General features: G+C 46.3%; 1 protein-coding gene and 1 long non-coding RNA gene across 2 annotated transcripts in view; one reads left to right on the plus strand and one right to left on the minus strand.

The window, feature by feature from the left end:
• Window positions 1–22,279, plus strand: part of ANTXR2 (ANTXR cell adhesion molecule 2) — a 77,415-nt gene that overhangs the window by 17,647 nt on the left and 37,489 nt on the right. The window contains exons 8-10 of the mRNA XM_040064098.2: window positions 5,941–6,001; window positions 6,959–7,054; window positions 9,743–9,812. Of these exons, the coding sequence (XP_039920032.1) occupies window positions 5,941–6,001; window positions 6,959–7,054; window positions 9,743–9,812 (227 nt within the window). The remainder of the gene's footprint in view (window positions 1–5,940; window positions 6,002–6,958; window positions 7,055–9,742; window positions 9,813–22,279) is intronic.
• Window positions 1,434–17,924, minus strand: LOC120752664 (uncharacterized). The gene is made up of 4 exons (XR_005700786.2): window positions 17,716–17,924; window positions 7,436–7,514; window positions 6,914–7,028; window positions 1,434–3,803 (listed from the first exon to the last, which is right to left on the minus strand). It is a non-coding gene; the product is annotated as an uncharacterized LOC120752664 (long non-coding RNA).

The raw sequence follows: 22,279 nt of genomic DNA on the forward strand, positions 1-22,279 counted from the left end.
TATAGGGATAGTCTGGCCTGTCCAGAGCCTAAGGTGGGCTGTGAAGGTGCTTTTGACTTAAAAAGCCTGATTAAGGTTTCTTGAGTGTAATCACAGAAATCAAGAGCTCTACTTAAATTTATTTCCTCTTGTAACCTACTCCAGATCTTTTTTTGTTAAAACCTAATTCTGCCACACTATTAGGGGGCACAAGTCTGTTGTGCTTTTTTATGTAAAAAAGCAACAGCTCATGATTGAGAAACCTGTAACAATACCAGCCTACATACACCTTAAATTCTTCATCACCCTGATTTCACACATGCTGGCTTTATAAGCCGTGAGAGTCACTGAATTCAGCTCAAAAAAATCCTGCTCAGTGCACAGTCAGCATTTCATTCTCTAGAACAAAACCAGTGAGCCCAGCAAACCAATTTAAACACCTCCTGCTCTACTTCTATTTCCTTTTTACTGTGGTAGCAATAGTGGGGAAAAAAAAAAAAGTTCTGAGTTAAAAAGAAAAAAAGGAAGCAAGCTGCCAGTAATACTTCTAGGTGACTCATAGAAAAACAAATCGACATGGAGTAAGCCCAGTCCTGATTCAGCCAACTGGAAGGAATGAAGGATAGTTTTAGGAACTAAACCAAGCGCCTGGGTGAGCTCAACTGGACACAGCTAACCCAGCACCAGCACAGCGCTGCCTTCATCATCCATTCCTCTGAGGAGTTCCCCAACCCTGAGCTGGGATGGGGCTCCAGAAAGCATGAACTCAGCAGGGAATGGCCTCGCTCAAGAGCAGCATTCTGTAGGCTGGGACTGCTTTCCACAGCTCTGATCTGGGCTTCTGGACTGCATCTGCATGCTCTGCTCCACTGGTGTATGCAGGAGCCCTGCTGTCGCCTACCATTAAAATAGCTGCCCCCCACATCCAGTGGCATTTCTGAGCAGCTAAACCAGGAGCCCAATGGTGCAGGCAACTCCTCATCAAGAAAAGGCCCACAGCTGGCAGTTGTTGAGGCTTTGCCTGCATGCATAGATCCAGCTGAGGCAGGGAATGCTCAAGGTAGATTTGAACACACTTTATGTTATCGGGGCCTTCTCAGACATCACCTTCCATTACTGCTCCCCACTTGCCATAAACTTATCACACTGACAATCCACGTGTTGCAGTGACAAGTACACGAGCGTGCTTACCACTGTGTCTTGAAATACGTATCCTGATGAGAGGAAGGAAAAGGAGTCTCTACAGAAAAGCTACTACTGCCTGCAGCTCTGAGGCTGCTGTGCAAGGGGGCTCTCAGGGCTGTGCTGCCATCTCTGGCCTGTGCACACTCACTGGGCACAGTTTAGCTGGCAGTGTGTCCATGGACTGCGCTCCAGGAGATAAAACTGCAGGAACAGTATCTGTGCACACACAAAGTGTGGAAGTGATCCTGTTGCACTGTCAGTGGGTTTTGCACAAGCCTTGCCATACGGCAGTAAAACAAAGATGAGCATCTAAAGGTGAACATTTTCTTTTCTTTAAAATGAGGTTCTGGAAATAGCAAGTTGGATGCATTTGTTCTGTTACAGGACATACACTTTTATTCAGAGACTTGTGCTATCTTTCCCCAAAAATCACAGCAGCCTGATTTGGGGTCAGCTTCTGGTGAGCTCTGATGTAAACAGAGGTGCAAGTTTGAATGGATCCATAGGGAGGAAAGGCTACTGGTGATTCTAGAAATCCTTAGTTGTTCAGAGTCATTAGCATGCCAAGTCTGACCAAAACGTGTCAGCAGCTGTTTCCTTCCAGCAGTTCCTGGTTATTCTCACCTCTGTCTCAGGAAGCAAATGCTTTACACAGCCATAGAGCATTTTCAAGACTTGAAATCATTATGGTGGTTCAGTGAAGAATCCGACTGTGATGATGACCTATCCAAACCCTGTATACAGTGTATGGTTCTGGGCAAGAACAGATGCCATGCAAGTTATGATTTATGGTGCTGCCTGCTGCCAAAAACTTTTGAACTGCATACGGGGCTAAGCGAAACTGAGTGAGGTTGCAAGACAAATTGACGCTTAGCGTATTTTGTTAATTGTCTCTGTACGGCTGGGCTGCTTATGGCTTGTTACTAGTGCATTGTTCTCACAATTTCACAGAACACAACCTTCATTAGAGTCCTGGAAAGAAAAGCTGTTGTTTGTGTAGCACTGTGCCACCTGGTACAGCTCTGTTCCACAGCATATGCTTAGGGTATGGCAGGCTAAATACTCAAAAAACTGTAGGAGCCATGCTGCTTCGCTCCTAAACAGTGAGAACTCTTAAGAGACAGTAGCAAGGGTGAAAAAAAGAGTCCAGGCAGAGCCAGGCCTGGTCTGTGACAGCTTAAAGAGGTCCTGGAAGATCCACAAAGCACTTTTCCACAAGAAGAAACATTGCATAAAGCAGGGGAAAGATCTCTGACAAGGCAAAATTGATAAACAGAGGTGAAGTTTGCAAAGGCTATGAGCAGTGGGGATCTTGATGTCATCCTGTTGGTTGTCTGCCTTTGTGCAGCGTGCTACAGGGACGTCTGCCCTTTCAGTGGTGATATCAGAATTTTTGTGTGTGGCGTTTCTGGAGCTCAGAGCTGACAAAACCCGAGTGTGTGGTCAATTCAGACACCTTCAGGTCAGAAAGAGGCAGTGTTTCTTCAACAGCTCTAATGGGAGGAAGTGCATTAGAAGTGACAAAAATGGGAATCCACTGCTTTAGAAATGGTGAACTGAAGTTTGCCTGAGCCTTCAGGAACCTTCTAGTGGGAAGTGCATAGAAAGCCACGAGGACAGAAATGGATTTTAAGTACTCATTAACAAGCAGATTGGTCAGGGAAAAACACACTAGGTGAAAAGTGGGACCACATGGAAAAGCTGGTAAAGCTTTTGATAATGGATAAGTGGACCTGATAAATTAACTTCCTACAACTGTTTTAAGAAGATTTACGTGTGTGCTTACTTGTAAGCCACTGAAATAACCTGGAGACAGGTGGTTTAAAGCTCCACAGCTCCAAAGCTCCCAGTTGGGATGGCCATGGTGTTCCCAGAGGAGCTGGGCAGCCCAGCAGCTGATTGACAAGTGACCCTTTCAGCAAAGAAAAGCTTGTTTCGGCAAGTAGGACCCAACATGTGCCAGAGAGTTGGTATCAAGGGTGAGTTTGCTTATAAGTGCCCCTGGGTATCTTGGATGCCTCTCTTTTGGTAACTTCTGCTTTCAGAAATGTTCTGAAATTATTAACTTGCTTTACTGAGAGATGCTATGGAAACTGCACAGGGTCCGCTCAAAAGCCATAAGGAAAGGATTTCACTGAAGGGCTGGGAGGCTGCCCTGCATCTAGCCACCCCTGCGGGGCAGTGCCCAGCAGCAGAGTCAGCTTGGAGCACAAGCTGCATTCATGCCACTGGTTCTTCTGCTAGCTGCTCTAAGAACTGGCCCTGAAAACCACCAGCATTTAAAACCTAAGATGCTTGGTTGCTGCTGCTGCAGTGGGGCAGCAATGTAACAAGTCCTGCACATGGAGAAGCTACAGAATCATTTCCTCAGCAGTCTGTTGTGTTGTTGTTGAACAAGTGGATGTTTGGACCCTGGATTCCATGTCTCATTTTCTTACAGTCCAAGAGACTGACTACCTGAGAACAGAATTCCACTGCCTTCTCTTGTCCCAGCAGCCACACCTTTGTTAAGGAGCTCACAGCTGTGGTCACTTTACCTGGACAGGCTCTGGTTCCAGCTGGAAGCAGTCCGGCACTGCACAGGTCTATTCAGAAGGCAGAGCACCCTCTAGTCTTACTACAGCTCTCCACTTCTGAAGCTGCAAGACAGGAGGACAAAGGCTGACAGGTTTCTGCTCCATTTTGCACTTGGGTTTGTGGGGAATTGGTTCTCTCTGGGCAAGCCAGCACTGTGAGAAGGAGGAGGTGAGGGAATGACAGAAAAACTTCTGTAAGCCTGGGAACAGAGTCCTATATTTGTATGGGCCTCTGGAGACAAAGTGGATGACATCAACTCCCAGAATCCCTCCTCACATGCTGTTAAACTAAGGTAATTTGTCTTATTTGAATTTATTTTATATCAGCAGAGTGCGTAACTATCCTATCCAAGGATGGCATTATAGGGTTATTTCAACTTTTCTTGTGGGCAGTAGGTTTCTCAATAATGAATTTGCAGTGTCTTGGGTTATCCTGAACTGGAAAAGAGGGAGCATTGTATAGATTTTTGTGATGTTTGTTTTGGTATTGCTGACTTTGCAGCTCGGGTTTCCATATAAAGATAGTTTAAAGTTAGTTTTAAATTCTAAAGGACAGGGAGATGAAGGCATGTTAAATAATGCACATAGTTCATAGTGAGAATGGGTAAGATGATTTCACATCAGTTCTCCCCAGAATATATAAACTTTGTATTAGGGTGCTGGAGTTCACTGTGCTGGCTGGAAGGAATAGCTTGTGTGAAAAGGGAAAAAAGATTAAAACAGATAGAAAAGAGTGAGTAGGAATAAAGAAAGGTGTCAAGTGTGTGTACCTTCTTCTAAGGTGTGCAAATATGTTAATTTCCCCCACACGTGAAAGCATGTGCAGTAATTGCTGTATTGAAAATATTCTCAGTTTTCCACAGTGGTGGCAGAATCCTTGTAAGCCAAACCGTACACACGGCTGGTGCTCAGGACAGCTCGTGGGCTTGGACCCTGTGGAGAATATGATGGCTTTTGTTTTACTGTGGGAAAACTCAGTTCTGAACAGTGTTCAATGGTGCTTAGAGGGAGTGTTGAGGAGAACCCAGAACATAAGTAGAGATTAAGCAAACAGCTGTATCTATGTGCTTCTGATTGGCTTCACCTGAATCCAGCTAGTTCTTTAGGAGTTTTGATGTCTGCTTTTTAAGGTAACTTGATTGTTAAAGGGAGGGGTTTTTGGGGAGGAGGCAGATTTCTTTACCATTGTCCTTTTCTTTTTTTTTCCAAACCATACTTTCCTAAGATCTCGGTCGCTGTGTCCCATCCAAGTGCACATGCTGCAAGATCTCCATTTTTTAAAAATACTAAATATTTAACACAGGTTTTAAAGCACTAAAAAATTAATTTGAGCACAACAGTTTGTGGAGAAAGACGCAATATGGAAAGTGTTCAGTGAAGCAGGATGCTCTCTTTCTTGGATCTTGGTGTACTTCTTGTCAGAACAGTGACTACATGATTGTTTCTGCCGGGCCTGTATATGTAGCAACACAAACCACTGGGAAGCATTATAGAGTGCAGAGAGTCCTACTGAGAAGAAGGCAGGAGTTAAGAGTAAGACAGAGGGACATTCCTAGGAAGTCAGGGCAGCTCAGCAGCAGGCACAGAGCTGGCGAATGGAGATAGAGAGGGGACAGTAACAGGACTCTGTGCTGTGCACGTGATTACAGGGACCTGAATTGATGCCATGGAATGTTTACGGATGCCTGCTAAAAATACCACTTAAAACAGGGAGAGCTGAAGTGAGATCCTCATACAATGGCAGGCAGCACGGTCAGGAACACCGCTGTTACTGTGCCTCTTCACGTAGGGCAAGGTGCCAGCACTTGCAGTAACGTACGTTTGGCTTGACCAGGCTTCGTTGTTGGAAGCCTGCTTTTGACTGCATTAGGTTTTGGATCAGGCTCCTTGTGATTAATTTTTGGCTTATACATTAGGATTGGTGTTTATGGAAAATCAGGTTAGGGATCTGGACATCATTATATTTTAAAGGCTCTCTGGGGTTTAAAAAACTAATCCAACCCTTAGGAACTCCTAGACTTGACTGTACAGGTATGCAGGAGCTGCATATGCTCCAGGCAACATCCGACAAAGTCAGACTTAGCAAACCAAATCTGTAGCTGTATGTGTGTTCCAGGGAAGAGCATTTGTTTTAAACTAAGGTTGCTCACTGAAATAGAGCTATGAAACCTATTTGTGACTATTTCCTCCTTTGTGATAGGTTTTGAAACAATCGTGCACTGAGATTTTGTATTTGGAGCCATCCAGTGTCTGTGTAGGAGGTAAGGTTTTATAATTTTAATATAGTAGTCAATTATTACAGGACTGAGGCTTCCCTGTTTTATCCAAAGGAAAACTGCATGTCTCTAGAATAAAGCATCTCTAACTTAAGTTCTCAAGAGGTTAAAGAAACATTGGATTTCTCTGTTGACTTCTTGTTCTCCTCAGAGGAGCTGACCACCAGGGCCTGCTTCCATAGCTTGGGTAATGCACGTGGAAGTTGGAGAGCATTTACCTGCCCCTCTCCCTTTGCATTTGGGCCAGATCTGTCCCAAAATCTGTGGAGTGTAAGAACAAAGCACACGACTGCATTTTTGGGTAGCAAGGGCAATATACTAATGGAATGGAAGAGGTGCACAGAATTTTAAGGCCTTGTTTTCTTTCTGAGTTTCATAATCCACGCATAGTTGGAGATCAATCAAAATAAAGTAGTTGCAAAATGTTATTTGGATATTTTTGTGAAAACATGAATGCTCTGGGTGAAGTCAGTGTTTCTGGTAAAAAAATCTCTTTTCACTCCTCCTCTGCACAGCTCACAGATAGTGTGGCCTTCAGGCAACTTGCAGAGAAGTAGTACTAAGGAGAAATGTTTTCTTCATCTGGCACTTAAAGTGTGTCTGATCTGGGTTTGGGGAGTCTTCTTGTTCTGAGTCTCAGATTTCTCATTTCTCATTCACTGAGAAACTGTGTCTTACTGTGCAGCTGAGCCCCAGATCCTGGTGATAGCCTGAATCACTTCCAGTTTCATAGGGCTGTCTCAATAAAGATTTGGGAACAAATCTTGACTTTGCCCATTTATAAGGAGAATTCAGTACAAAGGTTCAGGAAAAAAGGAGATCTCACTAAGTTGAAAGCATTACTATGTTGTGCTTTGGTTATTGCAGACTAAATGAAATTGCCCTGGTGTAACTTACTGCAATGCACTGAAGTTTGGTGATTTTGTGTGTTTATCCCTCCAGAGGAGTTTCAAGTTGTTCTCAGGGGAAGTGGCTTAACCCTTGGTGGGAGAACCGACAGCGTGACTTGTACCTATCAAGTGAACGGAACGACAATCCGTAAGTGCGAGCACTTGCAGTCATAAGCCTTTATAGTCCTGAGGCAGTGATTGATTTTGCTTCTCATTACCTCAGCTGATGAAAATTGAAAGAGAAAAATACTAAAGTGGCGGAGAACAGGAAAGCTCTGAGGATTAGTAAAGGGAGGAAAACACTCTGCTCAGTGGTTTCATTTTGCTACCAGGTGCTGTTAGCTGTGAGTGGTGTTGGCAGCTCCCTGGCTGTGGGCATTAGCACGGGTGAGAACTGTTTGGCTCCTGATATTTGGGCAAGCAACATTTGCTGATGAACAAGCCTGTTGCTGCAGAGTACTGATTGAGGTCCCTTTCTGCACAATAATCCTGGCCAAGACATCTCATTGCAATTCCCAGAGGCACTTACCTTGTTTTTTGCAAGGTCTCTGCCCATTTTTGGTAGTGCGCCAGGTGTGCTGTGGGTTTCAGGGGCACCAGTCCTCCTCCTGCAACAGCACAGAAAAAAGGCCAGGTCAGAACAGTGGTGTATTTAGTCATGGTCCATGAGTTCTGTGTGCTCAGCATCAGGGCTTACTGCAGCCACAGCCCAAAGCAGTTCTGTTTCAGATAGTGACCATGACACCTTGTACCAGCACTTCTCTCTAGCTTATATGTGAGTTTGCTTTTTCTATCCAGAAACTCAAGTGGATGGCTAGGATAAGTACATCCAACTTCCAGCTCTAAACAGAATTCCTTAGAAGCCAGCCAGACTGGAAGACAACCGAAAAGGAACTTGAAGGAAAAACGACAACTGATTTTTTCCCTGCCTACTGTCTAATTTCTGCATTTGCCTGTCTTAAATTCCTACACAATCAAACTTGTGTTTCCAGTGCAATTTCTTCCTTACCCTTGGTAGCGTATATACTGGAATGGCTTGGCGGTCTCTCCTGCCTGTTAAATACCTACGATAATTTGGCAGAATAACAGCATAACCCAGTAGTTCTGGATGCAGGCAGCCTGTGCAAATCAATTCTGCTTGTATAAATTTCCCTTCAGTTTCCATTACAATTGTCACCTCTGCTTCCCATTCCCCACAAACACTTGCTACCATCTGATGTGAGACTTGCCAACTACAGCTCTGGGCTGCTTGTTTTTTCTTGGCTTCAGAAGGGGGTATGCTGAAGCACACAAGGGTAGGGGAATGGCACAATGATGTATTGATTATAAAAACACAATCTGCTCTATAGGGTCTTGCCAGGGCCGGCTTTATCCCCCCCGGTCCACATCTTCAGCAATGGACAACAGCGAGCGGTTGGGGAGTAGTACAGGAAGAAAACAGGGAAATTTCAAGTGGTCCTTCCCGCAGTACACAAGGTCATTCTCTACAGCTCTGTGCTGGATTCTGACTGCCTGCTTCAGAGGAAGCCTAAAGGGAGCCAGTGGAGCCAGGATGAACAAGAAGATAGGCAGGGCACTTGGAGCAGTAGCAGGAGGAAGGAGATGGTCCCAAGAGAAGGACAGTCATTCCCATGTCATTACAGTCTCCTCTACAGAAGACTGGCAGTCCCTCTGCAGAACCCTCAGTATGTGAGGGCACAAACAGAGGCACTCGGGTGAGGATCTGCCGGTGTTGGAGTTCCCCTTATTGAAAGCCTGGGCTCTCTTTGGGACCAGCCTCTGAGCACACCCTTACTGTGTCAGTTCCCCTGCTTTTAAAGGATGCATTTGGCATCTTTCTCGTTCTGCATTTATAAAGTACTATTACCAAATGCTAGAAAGGAAACCTGCCAAATGGAGCTGTGGGATAGAAAAATAATCTATGAAACATACCATTAAGACAAAAACATATGGCAATGTGCTAATCCCTCTTCCCCACCTCACAACTAGCCCCAAATCTAGGCCAAGCAGTCAGTGCAGATTATAGCACATATGAAAAACTCTTTTATGCCAACAGCTCCTCCTTCAGCTGCCCCTGAACTGCTTGTCTGTGTGCCTGTTCCTGCAATGCAGGACAGTCGTCTGCAGGTTGATCTGGCAGGTCAATTTCTTCTCTCACCCCACAGTCAGGAAATAGTCCTTGCACAGAAATCATCAGTCCTGCCGTGGGGAAGTTCAGGGGGATGGTTCCGCACACAGGAGCCGAATTTTCCCCAGTTTACCAAACACGTGGCAAAAAATCTCCATCCTCTCCTACTCACACCTGTAGAACAGAAACACTGCACTGGACACAAGGCTCTACAAATAAGTGCTTCATGTGCTCTACAGATAAGTGCTTTGTAAGTGTAAGATGTTTGGAAATAACACAGACTCAGAAACAGAAGAAACACTGGAGAAAAAGACACTTGAGTCACAGCTAATAAAATAGTCCTGTAATGCAACACACACGGGGATGGAGCCAACTAGAAACAAACTTTCATCTTCCAACTACCAGGAAACTACTAATAGTGTTCTCACCCTCCACAAAGACAGCGTTGATTCTAGGAAATGTTCTCTCAAAGAGCATGAGCTGACTGGAGTAGTTCAAATAAGCGCTGTAATGTGGGCTCACCTGGCATTTACAGCCAGCTCTGGGGCTCCGTGTTCCTTACCTTGGGCTGGCCTTGCTGCTGGTTTCAGCCAGGAGAGACAAGTAAGGAGCATGGGAACAGAGGGACCTCACAGCACATTCACATGGCAGCTCCTCACCTAAGCTTTACAGCATAGTAAGCTCGTGTGATTTTTCTTTTTTTTTCAGATGAAAAGCCTAAAACAGTAGAATCTGATTTTTTGCTCTGCCCTGCACCGATCCTGTACAAAAGTGGCCAGTAAGTACTGAAGCAAATCTCAGTCCATGTTTTGCTGGAATTTGGCGTCATTATAGCTGATGTTAATTGGGAGGGGTTTGGCTCAAGGCAGTATTTTGTTGCTTTTACAGGCGGTGGTTTGTTGTTGCATTTTTTCCCCCATTCTTTTGTTACTTCCCTGGTGTTTATGCCAGTTTTGGAGTGGCTTTGAGCAGTCATCTGTGACCAAACCATTCAGACAGTGCCTTAGAAATGAATATTCAGCCAGTTTATGAAATACTGGAAAGATCTAGCTTGTCATAAGTTTAATGCAGATTAGCTGTTTTAACAGGGCATAATATGCTCTTGTCTGGATCATCTTCAGGCCCACTGTTAAAGAGATGACATTACCACTGACACTTACAAGCTATTATTAAAATTAGGTGTCAGGACACGTACCCCTGTTCCACACGTCCTGATCCAATGAGTTAACAGCTCCAGCACTGGGGCTAAACTTCAACTCTGGCCTTATTCTCAGTGTCACTGGCCAGGGCTGCACATTACTTCTAGTCCTTGGAGAACTAATCCTTCCCTCCTCCTCTCCAACTCAAACATGCCTCAGGGCCTTATGATCACTTGGACTTCATTGTGCAGATTTCTGAAGACCCTAAGCTAATCTGAAGGCAGAAAACTGCACATCAGATCTGGGTCCTGTGGGAAGGCCAAGGCTTCAGCTCCTGGCTTCCTCCCTGTCAAGCAGTTCTTCCCAGAGGCTTACTCGGGATGAGGCTAATGCTAATCCAGTAGGAAGCAGAGCAGTTCTGCATTGGCGTTTAGCTGTGGCAGTTCAGCAGCAGAAGAACTAAGCATGTTGTATAAATGACTTGTCTGTAGCTACATTTCTGACTTGAGCAACAATCAGCCGCCTCAGTTGTGCTGTCAGATGGATAGCAAAGCTCCAAACACACATCTGGTTTGTGTGTTAAACAGCAGGCTGGGGGAGGGAAGTTGGAAAGCTGTAGAGGAAAGACGTTCAGTGCTTGACCCCAGTGGGATGGTTCAGGGCAGAGGGTCTGCCTCCTGAGCTGCGTCACGGCTGACAGGGAGAACAAGCACAGAGCAGGGCAACATGGATAGCAGAGGGATTCAATACTGATGTGTTTCCTGATGTTGTTTTTCACACAGTTGTGTGATACATGCATCTTGTGCCACGTGCAGCAGGGTGTCAGGCCCCTGTGCCTGCTGAGCAGCCTGTGCATCCCACAGTGCAGCAGCAGTGCTCAGCTGGGAGCTGCTGGGGGTCTGCAAGCATTCAGCACAGCAGCTCTGCAGCTTCTGGCTTAGCTAAAACCAGCCAGCACCACCACAGTTGTAAGGGAACTGATTTTGTCATCAGAAAAATGTCAGTCATTCGGGTTAAAACCCCTCCTCCCCAGGCCAGGTATTTCAGAGCAGTTACTGTACAACAGAAGAGCAGTAGCAAATGAGGTCCCAGTATGAAGCTTCCCAGAAGCTGATACTGTAAATGCTTTTCCACACGTAGTTTGTCCCAGAGTATGTAAACAGCCAGTCCTGTCAAATGCACGTCAAGTGCATGACACATTTGTGTAGGTTAAAGCTGTGGAAGTTAGTTGCACATGCTGCATTTTTCCTTACACTCTGGAGTGTTACTGAACCAGAAAGCTGCCACCCTGGAACCGCAGCATGGATAATGGACGTCAGCACAATACAGTTGGAGTTCTACAGGTTCGCAGGAGAATCCATTTGCCCAAGTTACCGTGTGAAACACAGTTCCCTGACCTGCTATTGAAGGAGTTGGAGCTTTGGCCCAGAGCTGAGCAGTTCACTGTGCAAAAGCCTGGCAGCTATGAAAGATATGTACGTACTTGAACTCCTGACTTCCCATTGGCACAGCCTAGACTAGTGCTGGATATCTCCCAGTAATTCCTCATGTAGTGGAGCTAATATTAATCACTAATGTAGCAACAACCACTCTGGTTTTTTCTAGTACTCTTTTGGGTGGAATTAAGAGAACACAAGCAGCCCAAGTTAGCTTGCTGTGTGACTTTTAAACCTGCAGCTTGGTTTTTGCGTGAACAGTCAAGACTCACATAACAGGTTTCTTTGTAACTTTTCCTAATTGGAGACACTTCTTGTTGCCTGATGAATTAACAGTTTTCCCATGCAGAGTAATACTAAGCTGTGTGGAATAAATAAAATGCCAAAGTATCTGGGATGTTGGGTTGGTGAGCCCCTGCTGTCCTGGACATCAGCCGTGGTGTGTTTCTGCTTCCTTCCCAGCTGTTGGCTGCATTGATTCTGGAGCTTCCCAAAAGCCAGCTGTAGATTTAACCCAGCATTTTTTTCAAAGTCTGTTTTTCCACAGTACCCTGTAGCAGATGGATGTATCATCCTTAGGTTAGGTGACAACATGAGTGTGCTGCCTGTGCCATTTAAAATCCCTTCTTGTCATGCTGCTTCTAAAGTGCAAAATTCCATAGTCTGCTTACAAACCCAACCCACTTACAAGGCTCCTGATCAGCTAACAGCTGACAAGTATACACAATTTTCACCCAAACAACCCATGCCTTATAAAACACATTATGAATCTGAAATAAAGCAGAAAGGGAAAGTACACATACACCTTGCAGGAAGGTGAGGGGGCCAACACAGGCTTAATTGCTTTGAGAGATCCCTTATGCACTGTGATGGCAGGTGTAACAACACAATCAAGCTGGTTGGTGAACAGGACTCTGATTCTACTGCATTGCCTATCTAGAAGTCACATTTTGAAGGTCTCAGAATACTTAAGAAAATCAGTTCCCCTTTTTAGCTGAGACTTGGAGTTGTTGTCCTGCCAACAGTGCGAGAGAATCAAACCAAACCACAGGTGGCTGTAAAACCCCTCCATTACTGTACATCTTTCTGGAGTCATTGTGGCTTGGAAAGCAATCAGAACCCTTGTCTCTTTGAACACTAGTACAGGAAAAACAGTGATACTTTAAGTCTACATTTCTTGCTAGCTTCACTTTTGTTCTCTCACTTCTGCCCTAAGTTCTGTGAGTTTGCATCCAGAACAATCTGTCTGTAGGCTTGGCTTCACCCCCAGCTGCCTTCTGGTGGTGAGCCATTGGTGAAACCCCCTCTGCCTTGCATGGAAAGGTCAGCGGAAAAACCAGCATTTCTTTCACTGCCTGAACACTTACAAATTTGCATGTATTAGGTGAGTGGATGACAGTAACTACTGTGGAAGTTGAGACAGACATAGCACTCAGAGTGCTTCTTTAAAAACTTCTGGGGACTCTAAGTATCAGCACTTTGTTACTTAAAAGTCCTTCATACCTTTTCTCTGATGCAATCCCATGGGCAGCTCCATACAGTGCTGGTTCTTTCTCTCCTTCCTTTCTCTCTCCAGTTCTGACTCGCTCCTTCCTGTCCCTAGCACAGCCACCTAACCCTGTCTGTCCTATGTACAGCATCTTACCCTTTCTGTCCCTTGCATGACCTCCTGTCCCTTCCTTCTCACAGCACGGCCAGCAGACTCCACCTCACTCTGACTGAGCCCCCTCCCAGCTAACTCACTCACTATCACACCCATAGCTGGGAGGGCAAGGCTATTCCCACTCTTGGATAATTAACACAGCTGTAATATATCAAGGGTAAGACTGCCTTCAGCACCATCTCCATCTGTCTCCCCACAACTACAGTTTAAACTAGCACAACAAAACACTGTTCTACTGAAATGCTTCTAGTGAATAGTTATGTGACTATTACTTATCTCAGTCTCTTTGAACTCTGATTTCTCACTGGAATATCACAGTAACATTTTGGATTTGATGGTGCCTACTGCTAACATCCAATCTTGTGCAGACTCTCCTTTAAGCCAGACAAGAAAGGATGGATGTAGGCTAGGCAGTGGATTATTCAAACTGAACCAACAGGCTGAGGAGTTGTCATTGTTCTTAAAATAGTTCAGGGAACTACAGAAATCTCTCCTTTCATGCAGCTGCATTGCTGGCCAGCTTCCATCTTCGTGCATCCTGCACTTGAACTCAGGTTTGGCTAAGACAGAAGTATGCTGTGTCCTTCTCCTTGGGCTTGGAAGCCTAAGGAATAACAGAGCCAAAAAAGACAAATCCCAGCCTAAACCTGAGTGTAAGTGAAACTTCTTTCACATCTACCTCGACTTGATGATCAGCTTGCATGCCAAGGTATGACAGTCCACACTGCTGCTGTTAATGATCTTATTTGCCCACTATTCAAATGCTGCTGTCTTCAGCTTCCATTTATCACTTCCTACATCCTGTCCAACAAAAACAGCTGGTGGCACTGAAAGAGCAAAGATTCAATAGGAATTATTTTCTGGGTGGTAGGAAGGAAAATGACTACTCCTGTACTGCCAAATTCTTGGGTACCTGCAGTTTCCAAGGAGCTGATGGAGTCTGGGGCAGCTCACTTGGCACAAAGCAATGCAGGAGGTCATCTCTTACCCATCACATGCCTCACATTCAGCTCTAGGGGCTCTAGGTGCAAGATGTTTCCCTGACAAGGGAACCTGGGGTACCTTGAATCTTGCTTTCCATTTTCCAAATGTCATTTTTATTAATACCAGCACCAGATTTGAGGGGAAGGGCACGGACATATGAAAGCAGACAGGCACAGAGAAGATGAATGGATTGTGGGCTCCATCCTTCAGATTACCTCACTGGGTTTCTAGACAGCTCTTCCTTTAGAGAGTAGCTGGAAGGTGTTCTATGGAGCACTTGTCATGGCAGGCTCCCAAGCAAGGATCCTGACTGTCCCTGCTACCCAAAGATAGATTCTCTTCTGCCTTGACTCCATTCACTGCTGCCTGTGACCTGGGAGCCAGAAACTGACCAGCAGCTTTTGAGTCTCATGTCTTGGGGAACCAGAGCCTCTTCCCTTGGGACAGCATTGGCCCCAAATTCATTGTGCAGGCAGGATGCCAAGGAAGTGCTTGCACCCCCAGGCACATACCTAGTACATGCAGCAGCAGGGAAGCCAGTCTTTGCAAATTTGATTTAACTATTCCAAGGAATATTTTTTCCACTGTTACTTCCCTTTTCTTCCCCATCAGCTGCAAGCTCTTAAGTCTCGCTTCTTCCTCCCCCATGCCACTGTGCTGGCAGCATGGAAGGGCACTCAGCTAAGGCATTACCTGTGCACTCCAGCATTCATTAAGATACCATGAACACCTTTCACACATTTATTTCTTGCTGCAGCTCCCTTACGGAATTGGTAGTAGTCCCCACCTGTTTCCTGTGCTTGATAAAGGCACTCAAAGTACAAGCAGTGTTGAAGAAGCAATGCTTTGTAAGGTGACTGATGGTGAATATGTTCGCCTAATTAACTTGTGGCTAATAATTCTAAGCCATTAAGTAGCTAGTTAGTACATGCTTTGAATAAACACATCTGGTGCTGCCCTGAGTGGAGGTTGTGGCTGTGTGTGGGTGACAGATGTGCTGTTTCCCCAGTGCTCCCTTTTCCATGCCGAGCAGCACGGCAGTGCTGCAGCCAGAGCCAGGCAGCCTCGCAGCAGCTGCGCACTCCCAGGGTGGCTCCAGGGACTTGTGCGTCCTCTCCTCAGCTGCCCAGCCACTGCAGCCTGCTCTGGTGCTTCAGAGCTGGCATACAGCTCCAAGGAACACCCTTTTCAATAGCTTAGAGACTCCTGCCTTCTGGGCTGAAAGGCAGCAGGAGACAGGATAAAGTGTCAGGCCAGCCAAGGAGCAGAGAGTTTAGAATTCCCAAGCCCTGAAGATTGATCTCTTGCTGAACAGAGGGCATTAGGAATGACCATGCTTTGCTGTGTCACTGCCTGGAACTGCTGGGCTGGATTTGGAACAACCTTCCAGGGAGGGAGAGTCCTCCCGTGGAGGACAAAAGCCTACTCCTTTCTGTGGGCAGTCACTTCCTAGGTTAGCTCCTAGCTCTCATCAGTCTTAGAAGCGAGAACAGCTAGGAATAGCTCCATGCAGGAGAGACCCCTTCTTCCAGCTAGGCTATTGCTTGGTTTTTCAGGTTTTGGCTTTCTGTGGTAGGTGTGTTTAAAGTTGCGTGTTTTCCAGACAGAGGAAAGGAATTATGGCAATAAAGTAAACAAACAGCAGAAGATTTTGCAAGAGGTTAATTTGCACAGGAATTATGTCTTAAAAGTGAGACTTGAGTTCTTAGTTACCAAGGGGCAAGTTAAGGTTTATTCCTATTTCAGAAGGCCCATGAACCCTGATTACCCTGGGACTGCCCCACAATGTCCAATACAAGCTGTCATTAGAGCTAGAGCTGCAGGCCCAGCCCATGACCTCTGTTTTGTCAGACACCAACAATAGCACAGCTGCCCCTGCCTGGCTGGGATCTCAGACCTGCCATTTGGCACAAGGAACTGAGCAAATTGGATAAATGCACATAAACACATTGGGAAGAGAGGGAAAATAGAACAGAATGAACCAGAGCAGCAACCCACAACTTGTTTGATAGGGATGATTTAAGTAGGCATATGGTATAGTTAAATGTGCTTTCAAAAACATTGGCCTGGTTCTTCAAGCAAACACAAAATAAATATCAGACTAGCATGCGAGCCGATCCGGCACCGTTAGTGCTCTCAGAGGATGCACTTGAGTGCTCGGGCTGACACACTGACGTTCCCACACCAAGTGTCAGTGCCTCATATTAGCATGGCAAAGTTGTGCTTCCCTCTAACAGTGCAAGCCTCAAAAGCAAGCTTGTAATTCCACCTGACCTAGTGGCCATTGTCATACCTTACTGGCTCCGTGTTGGCAGAACAGCCCAGCCACACCTCTCACAGCTGGATTCATCCAGCAGTCCCCATGCCCACACACACGTCTAGCTCTGGAACTCACTGGGTGCTCACCTGACACCCCTCTGCAAACGCTGGGTTATCTGGTACCTCAGTCACACCTGTGGGTTACACCTCACCTTTGTCTCACCGTGTTCTACCAGACGGACAAAGAGACAAAGGCAATAACCTGAGACAGTCTGTGTTATCACAGAGTCCACACTGACATTTAAAAGATGCCCCTGACAACCACCCCAGGTGTTTCTCCCACAGAAGCCGCCCACAAACACTGAACTACACAAACCCCTGTGATTTCCGGCGCACACAGGTACACATACACACACAGCATCACTTGTTTAGTCAGACAGGCCCAAAACTTGGTCAGGGTCATGGAATTGTGCAAAACATCCCACTGCCTGCCTGAATGAGTGCTGAGAAAGGTGGGAGGAACTTAAGTGAGTTTTCTGATAACATGGAATTGAGTGGCTGAAAACCAGAGGGAGGAGAGAGTTAGTGTTGCTTGCCATGGTTACCTTTGCTAACTGTTATTTTTGTCATTTTTTCTTCCTCTGCTGAGAAAGGTAAAAATTTAGAAAAGCTGTTGTCAGCAAAGGCAGAGCGTATATAAGCTGCAGCTCAGTCTGATATGTCTTTCAGGGTCATTCAAGAAAGGATTAATACGCTGTGGCTGTGTTGAGCCTTTCTACTCTCTTTCTAACTAAGAAGTGACACTGAGCTCTTTCTGTGGTGCTGTTCACTAAGTAGCCTTACCACAGCCTTTGGCGCAATGCAGACAGGGGTGTCATCTGGCCACAGAGCAAAATTACTGACTAACGCAGGGGCAGTGCTTGTGCTGAGCACTGAGCCACTCGAGAGCTTGGCAGCTGGTGTCAGCATGCAAGTGTGGGTTTAAGGATCAATTTTCCAAGCCTCATCCTCAGTCTGAAACCTACATGGTGACTACTTATCACTTGGAAAAAAACATTGTTCAGAGACAAGGGGACCAATTAAAAGGAGAATTCAATAGGACTTACAAGTTAAGAGGCAGCATATTGACTAAAATATTTCCCATTCCCCATAACACTGGTCACTCCTTTGAAAAGGCGAAAGTACAAAAAGCCCAGTCACCTCTCAGAAGCCAGCTGTCCTTTGAGAAGCGCCGAATGGAGGAGAGCAGGTAGGCCACTGCTCTTGCAGCTCCCAGGATGAGCTCTGGGCTCTCTCAGCTGCTCAGTCCTCTTCCAGCCTTGCGGGCCAGCAGCTCTCTGACATGAGGGATACTGCCATTCCCAGCACCAGCAGAAAGGAAAAACACCGGTGCTTCTCCCTTTGACTTCCTGCTGCCCAGCAATTGGAAAGATGCCAGCTCCAGGTCAGGCTGTTTTCACCTGTTCACTGTTGTTTTCACCATTGCAGAGCCCTGTGCTCAGGTGAAGGCAATACCCCCACATCACTGCTGTGCCCATGGCCAGTCCAGACCTGGATGGGATATTGGCATTACCCTCCATTGCAAACAGCTGGGCTTCCCCTGCTGCCCTGGGCAGGGAGCCATAGAATCAGAACTGCTCCCACCTGCACCGATTCTTTCCATTGCAAACTCACTCAGGTGAAGTGTTTATTGTAGGCAGTCTTTTATTTCCCTACACAACATTTTGGTCCCGCAAAAATAAAAGACAGTATGGTTCCCAGTATCTGGTGCTCACATGAGACAACCTCCCCCCTCCAGAATAGTCAGAGAAATCAACTCAGGTGAGGGGAAGCCAGAAATAGGGCTGGATTAGGCTTAATGTCTGCTATAAATATTAATTTCTGCAAATATTTTAGAAATACATTTAGTCTGACACAATTAGGGTATAATGGGACCTATTCACAGATGGAAACATCCTCAATGAATTGTATAGGCTAACAGGCCCCTCAACCATATGGATGTGGAGTTAAGATCAGTAGTAATTTCTGGCGCAGTCCTTCACGTCCCTCTTAGGGCACACACTGTTCCCAGAGCATTAGTGAGGACTGCGTGAGCAGAACTAAGTGCTGCACATTATGCAGTGGCCATAGGATCCTGAGCTGAATTAATAGTCTAATTTAACAGAATAATGATGTTTCATACCCTGCTATTGCAGGTTCCCATGATTCCACAAGATCAGAGCTAGTTCCTTGCTGGCTTCCAGTTCTCTCACATTCCCTAGGAGTTCCCAGCAGTGAAAGTTTGTGTCTCTCTGCACTTGTGTTCTGTTCTGTGGAAAGTCAAGCCCAGACAGACAGCATATTGGACATGCGACTGGAAAAGCTAGAGGGTTCTGAGGTAACAAGAGGGAGTCCTAAAGAACCAGCATCTGAATTTATATCAGTACTAAGCTACACCAAGAAGGGCAGGAGGAAGAATTTGTACTAATTCTTTACCAGAATCCCCAAACACCATAATGAATTCCAGGATGAATGGGTCTTGCTATCCTCAGGAAAATACTCAGTGCTCCTTTTTATGCCTGTGTGACTGATGGGAGGAAGACACTGACCACTTCTCCTAACTGCAGGCCATGTCCTGTCCCCCTCACAGTTCCCACTGAGTGAATGGTTCCAGTTCTCCCTGGGCACAGCTGGCCTGTGGCATAGTGGGACTGCACCGAACATGACAGGCGGAACTGGAACCCTGCTCCAGGAGAACTGTCCCTGTCCTTGTGCAGCTGCAGCTGTAGGTCTGTGAAGAGCACCATACCCAGAAGCCCAGCTGGAAATCCCTTCCTCTGTGTGTTGCCTCCTCCTGCAGCAGGGATGAGTCCCTGGATGCAGAGTCGTCTTTGTGGTCCGGGAGTGTTTGTTAACAGAGCCCAGGGAATGAGTTCTCTCGGCTTGGGTCAGGGAGAATAGAGGGCTCAATGTTTATTGTACCCCAGCAAACAGTGGCCAAAGACATCAGAGTGAGTTTGGTCAAATGGAGCCCGTATTATAAAGCTATCCATTATTTCATGAAGGCAGTGCTGGAAAGGAAAGTACCCTTTAAATACACAGACCTATTTTTTTGCCTTCCTCCCATGTACAGCATTTTCGCTATTTTAGTGCAGGCATTTGATTCTGAACTACCTTTGTCACCGTAATTTTTAGTAACTTTTTGAGCAGTTGCCAGTTTAATTTTCAGTGAGTGAAAATTGGAGGTAAATTATTTATTACTTCCAGCAAATGCCTTTCACAATTGTATTTAATTTTTTCATCTTTTTTAATGGGTCATAAAATGACAGTCTTTTAGTAGCTTCCCATAAAGTAAGGAGCAAATGAATACTTTGCAAATAGGGTACCGTAGATGGAAATGTCAGCTGTATTTCACAGAGAATGGGAGGCTTTAGACCAGAGTTGCAGGGACATATGGCACTGGGCCACATTCCTCTGCTGTCACAATGAACCAGCAGCGGGCATGACTGAAGGAGTCGCAACTGTTTGGTCTCCTCAAGTTTCATTTTTTGGTAAATTGTGTATTAGGATGGGCAGTGGGCCAGGACCGACACGGCTTCAAGTTGCAAGAGTCTTGTGGTTACTTTTGGTCAGAAATCAGAACATTTTTAAAAAGCTCTTTTCAGACTTAAGTTTTCTAGGATTGGTTCCCATCCAAAAAGTGATATTGCACAGAAAACGGATAGGAAAATCCCTTCCACATGGAGGAAGGGCCATGAATTGATAATGAAAGGCAGTTTTCCTAGTAGAGTTAAAAGAGATTGAAGTACAGAACGCTGGGAAGGTGCACTTTAGGGCTGAGGTAGAGGCAGAGCAGTAGGGTTTATGCTGCACAGCACTGTGCTCCTTTGCCAGCTCTCTGATTCCACCTTGCTCAGATGTGGTGTCAGAAGGGAGCAGAGGATGGGAATGATCATGCTGGCTCAAAGCCTTGGAAAGCCACTGTCTGTGGGCACTGCTGGGGTTTTGAGGAGGCGTGAGCAGGGCTCCACTGCCTTTCCCTGGAGCCTGGCCCCTGCAGCCCTGTGTGTCCAGCTGCACAGGGAAAAGCTGCTCAGCTCTGCGTGTTCCTGGTGCCAGGCTGCAGGATGGTGCTGTGGGATGGCCCCTGGGAACTGTGGCAACAACACTGCCTGATTCTTGAGGGGGTTTATTTGAGGGGCCCTGAGGAGATACCCCACTCTGTGGCAGCTTTCCAGAGCTCAGCCCTCAGCTGGGATCTGTGCTGGTACAAAACTAGTACAGCCTCACCCCTCACTGGTGAACCAGCGCTGTGCCCAAGAGCTGCCTGGCTGCAGGGACAGGAATGTTCTCTTGACCTGGCAGTACTGAGCTCTGTTGGAGGCACTTGGCTTCGCACTACACTGGCAATCACCAGTGGGAAATGCAGGGGCCCAAGACATGGGATCACTGCTGCTTGTCATTTTCATCTCAGAGTATTTTCAGTTTTGGCAGTGCTGAGCTAAAAGCCTCACACAAGTGGCCGGTTGCTGGTAAACACTAGGATGTGTTTGTGCACGAGTCTGTCTCTGAGCTGTGTGAGAAGGAGTAGCAGAAGCAGGACACCTCTTTCTGAGATTCCCGGTTTAGGGGGCAGTGTTTGTATGAATCACAAGTACCCACAGTGCAGCAAACAGGTGGCTGCCCAAGAAATGAAAGAATGTATTTGGTATTCCCTACAGCCGTGACAGTCTCAGGGAAGGAGTGCATTTCTGTGTTGACAGGTTCATCCTTTTGAAGATGAGGTAATTATCTGTGTGAGTTCACTCTGTGGCTTCCAGAACTGAGAGGGTATGATCAGCTCCAGTGACATCTCCAGTGGCTCATCCCTGCAGCAGTGTATCAGGGTAGGAGTGGGTAGGGCAGGGCTGCCCTCCTGCAGTGTGTCCATGCTGGAGCTGATTGCTCAGTGAGCCTGCTCCCTGGGATCTGTCAGTGTGCCGACAGCGGGAGCGCGGGGCCACAGAGCTGCAGGCGCGGGGTGGCACATGGCACCAGGGCTGGGAAATGCAATCCCAGCTAGTACCTATTATAGCCAGGAATGGTTACTGTGTTGCAAACAGTGAGGTGTACAGTGGGCTCCAGTCCACTGGGAAATCTTTGCTATTTCAGAGAATGTTTCATATAACCCAGTGAGCTCAAGGACATGTCAAGATCCCCAGGATGCCAGGGAATGATCCTTTTCTTTAGTGTGGCTTACGTGTTTTAACCAGGTGTGTTTCATGTCCCCGTTTTGCTCCATTTGCTAGCAAAGACCATCTACCAAAACAGCCTCATTCCTCACTAGTGGCATTCGAGGCAAGACTCAGAGGGCTGCCAGGGCACACAGGGCTGGTGGGGCAGCTGCAGGAGTGTGTGAGCAGCTCAACCTGGCGGTCCTCCTCTCCCCCAGGGGAGGCAGGAAACCCTCCCGCCCTGCAGTTCCAGGAGTGTTTGGTCAAACCTAAGTAGAATCCTCATGCTGGAGTTTCCCCCAGCATTCCTCGTTACAATGCTGAAACAAGTAACTAGAATTAAAAATAATAAAAAGCACCACGTCTTAAAAAAAGTCATCATTGACCGAAGTTCACTGTGGTCTGATTTATTGCTCTGCATGGGAATCAAATAGTTTTGGGTTTTTATTGGTTCTGATTCACTTATTCCAGTGAATTCCAAGTAGAAGGAAATTAAGAGGTATTCTTTCTCTAGGATCAATTATTCAGAACAGATCATTTAAAAATGAGTTTAGTGGAAGCAACTCACTTCA

This window comes from Hirundo rustica, chromosome 5 (genome assembly GCF_015227805.2).
Source record: "Hirundo rustica isolate bHirRus1 chromosome 5, bHirRus1.pri.v3, whole genome shotgun sequence".
NCBI classification, from domain to species: Eukaryota; Metazoa; Chordata; class Aves; order Passeriformes; family Hirundinidae; genus Hirundo; species Hirundo rustica.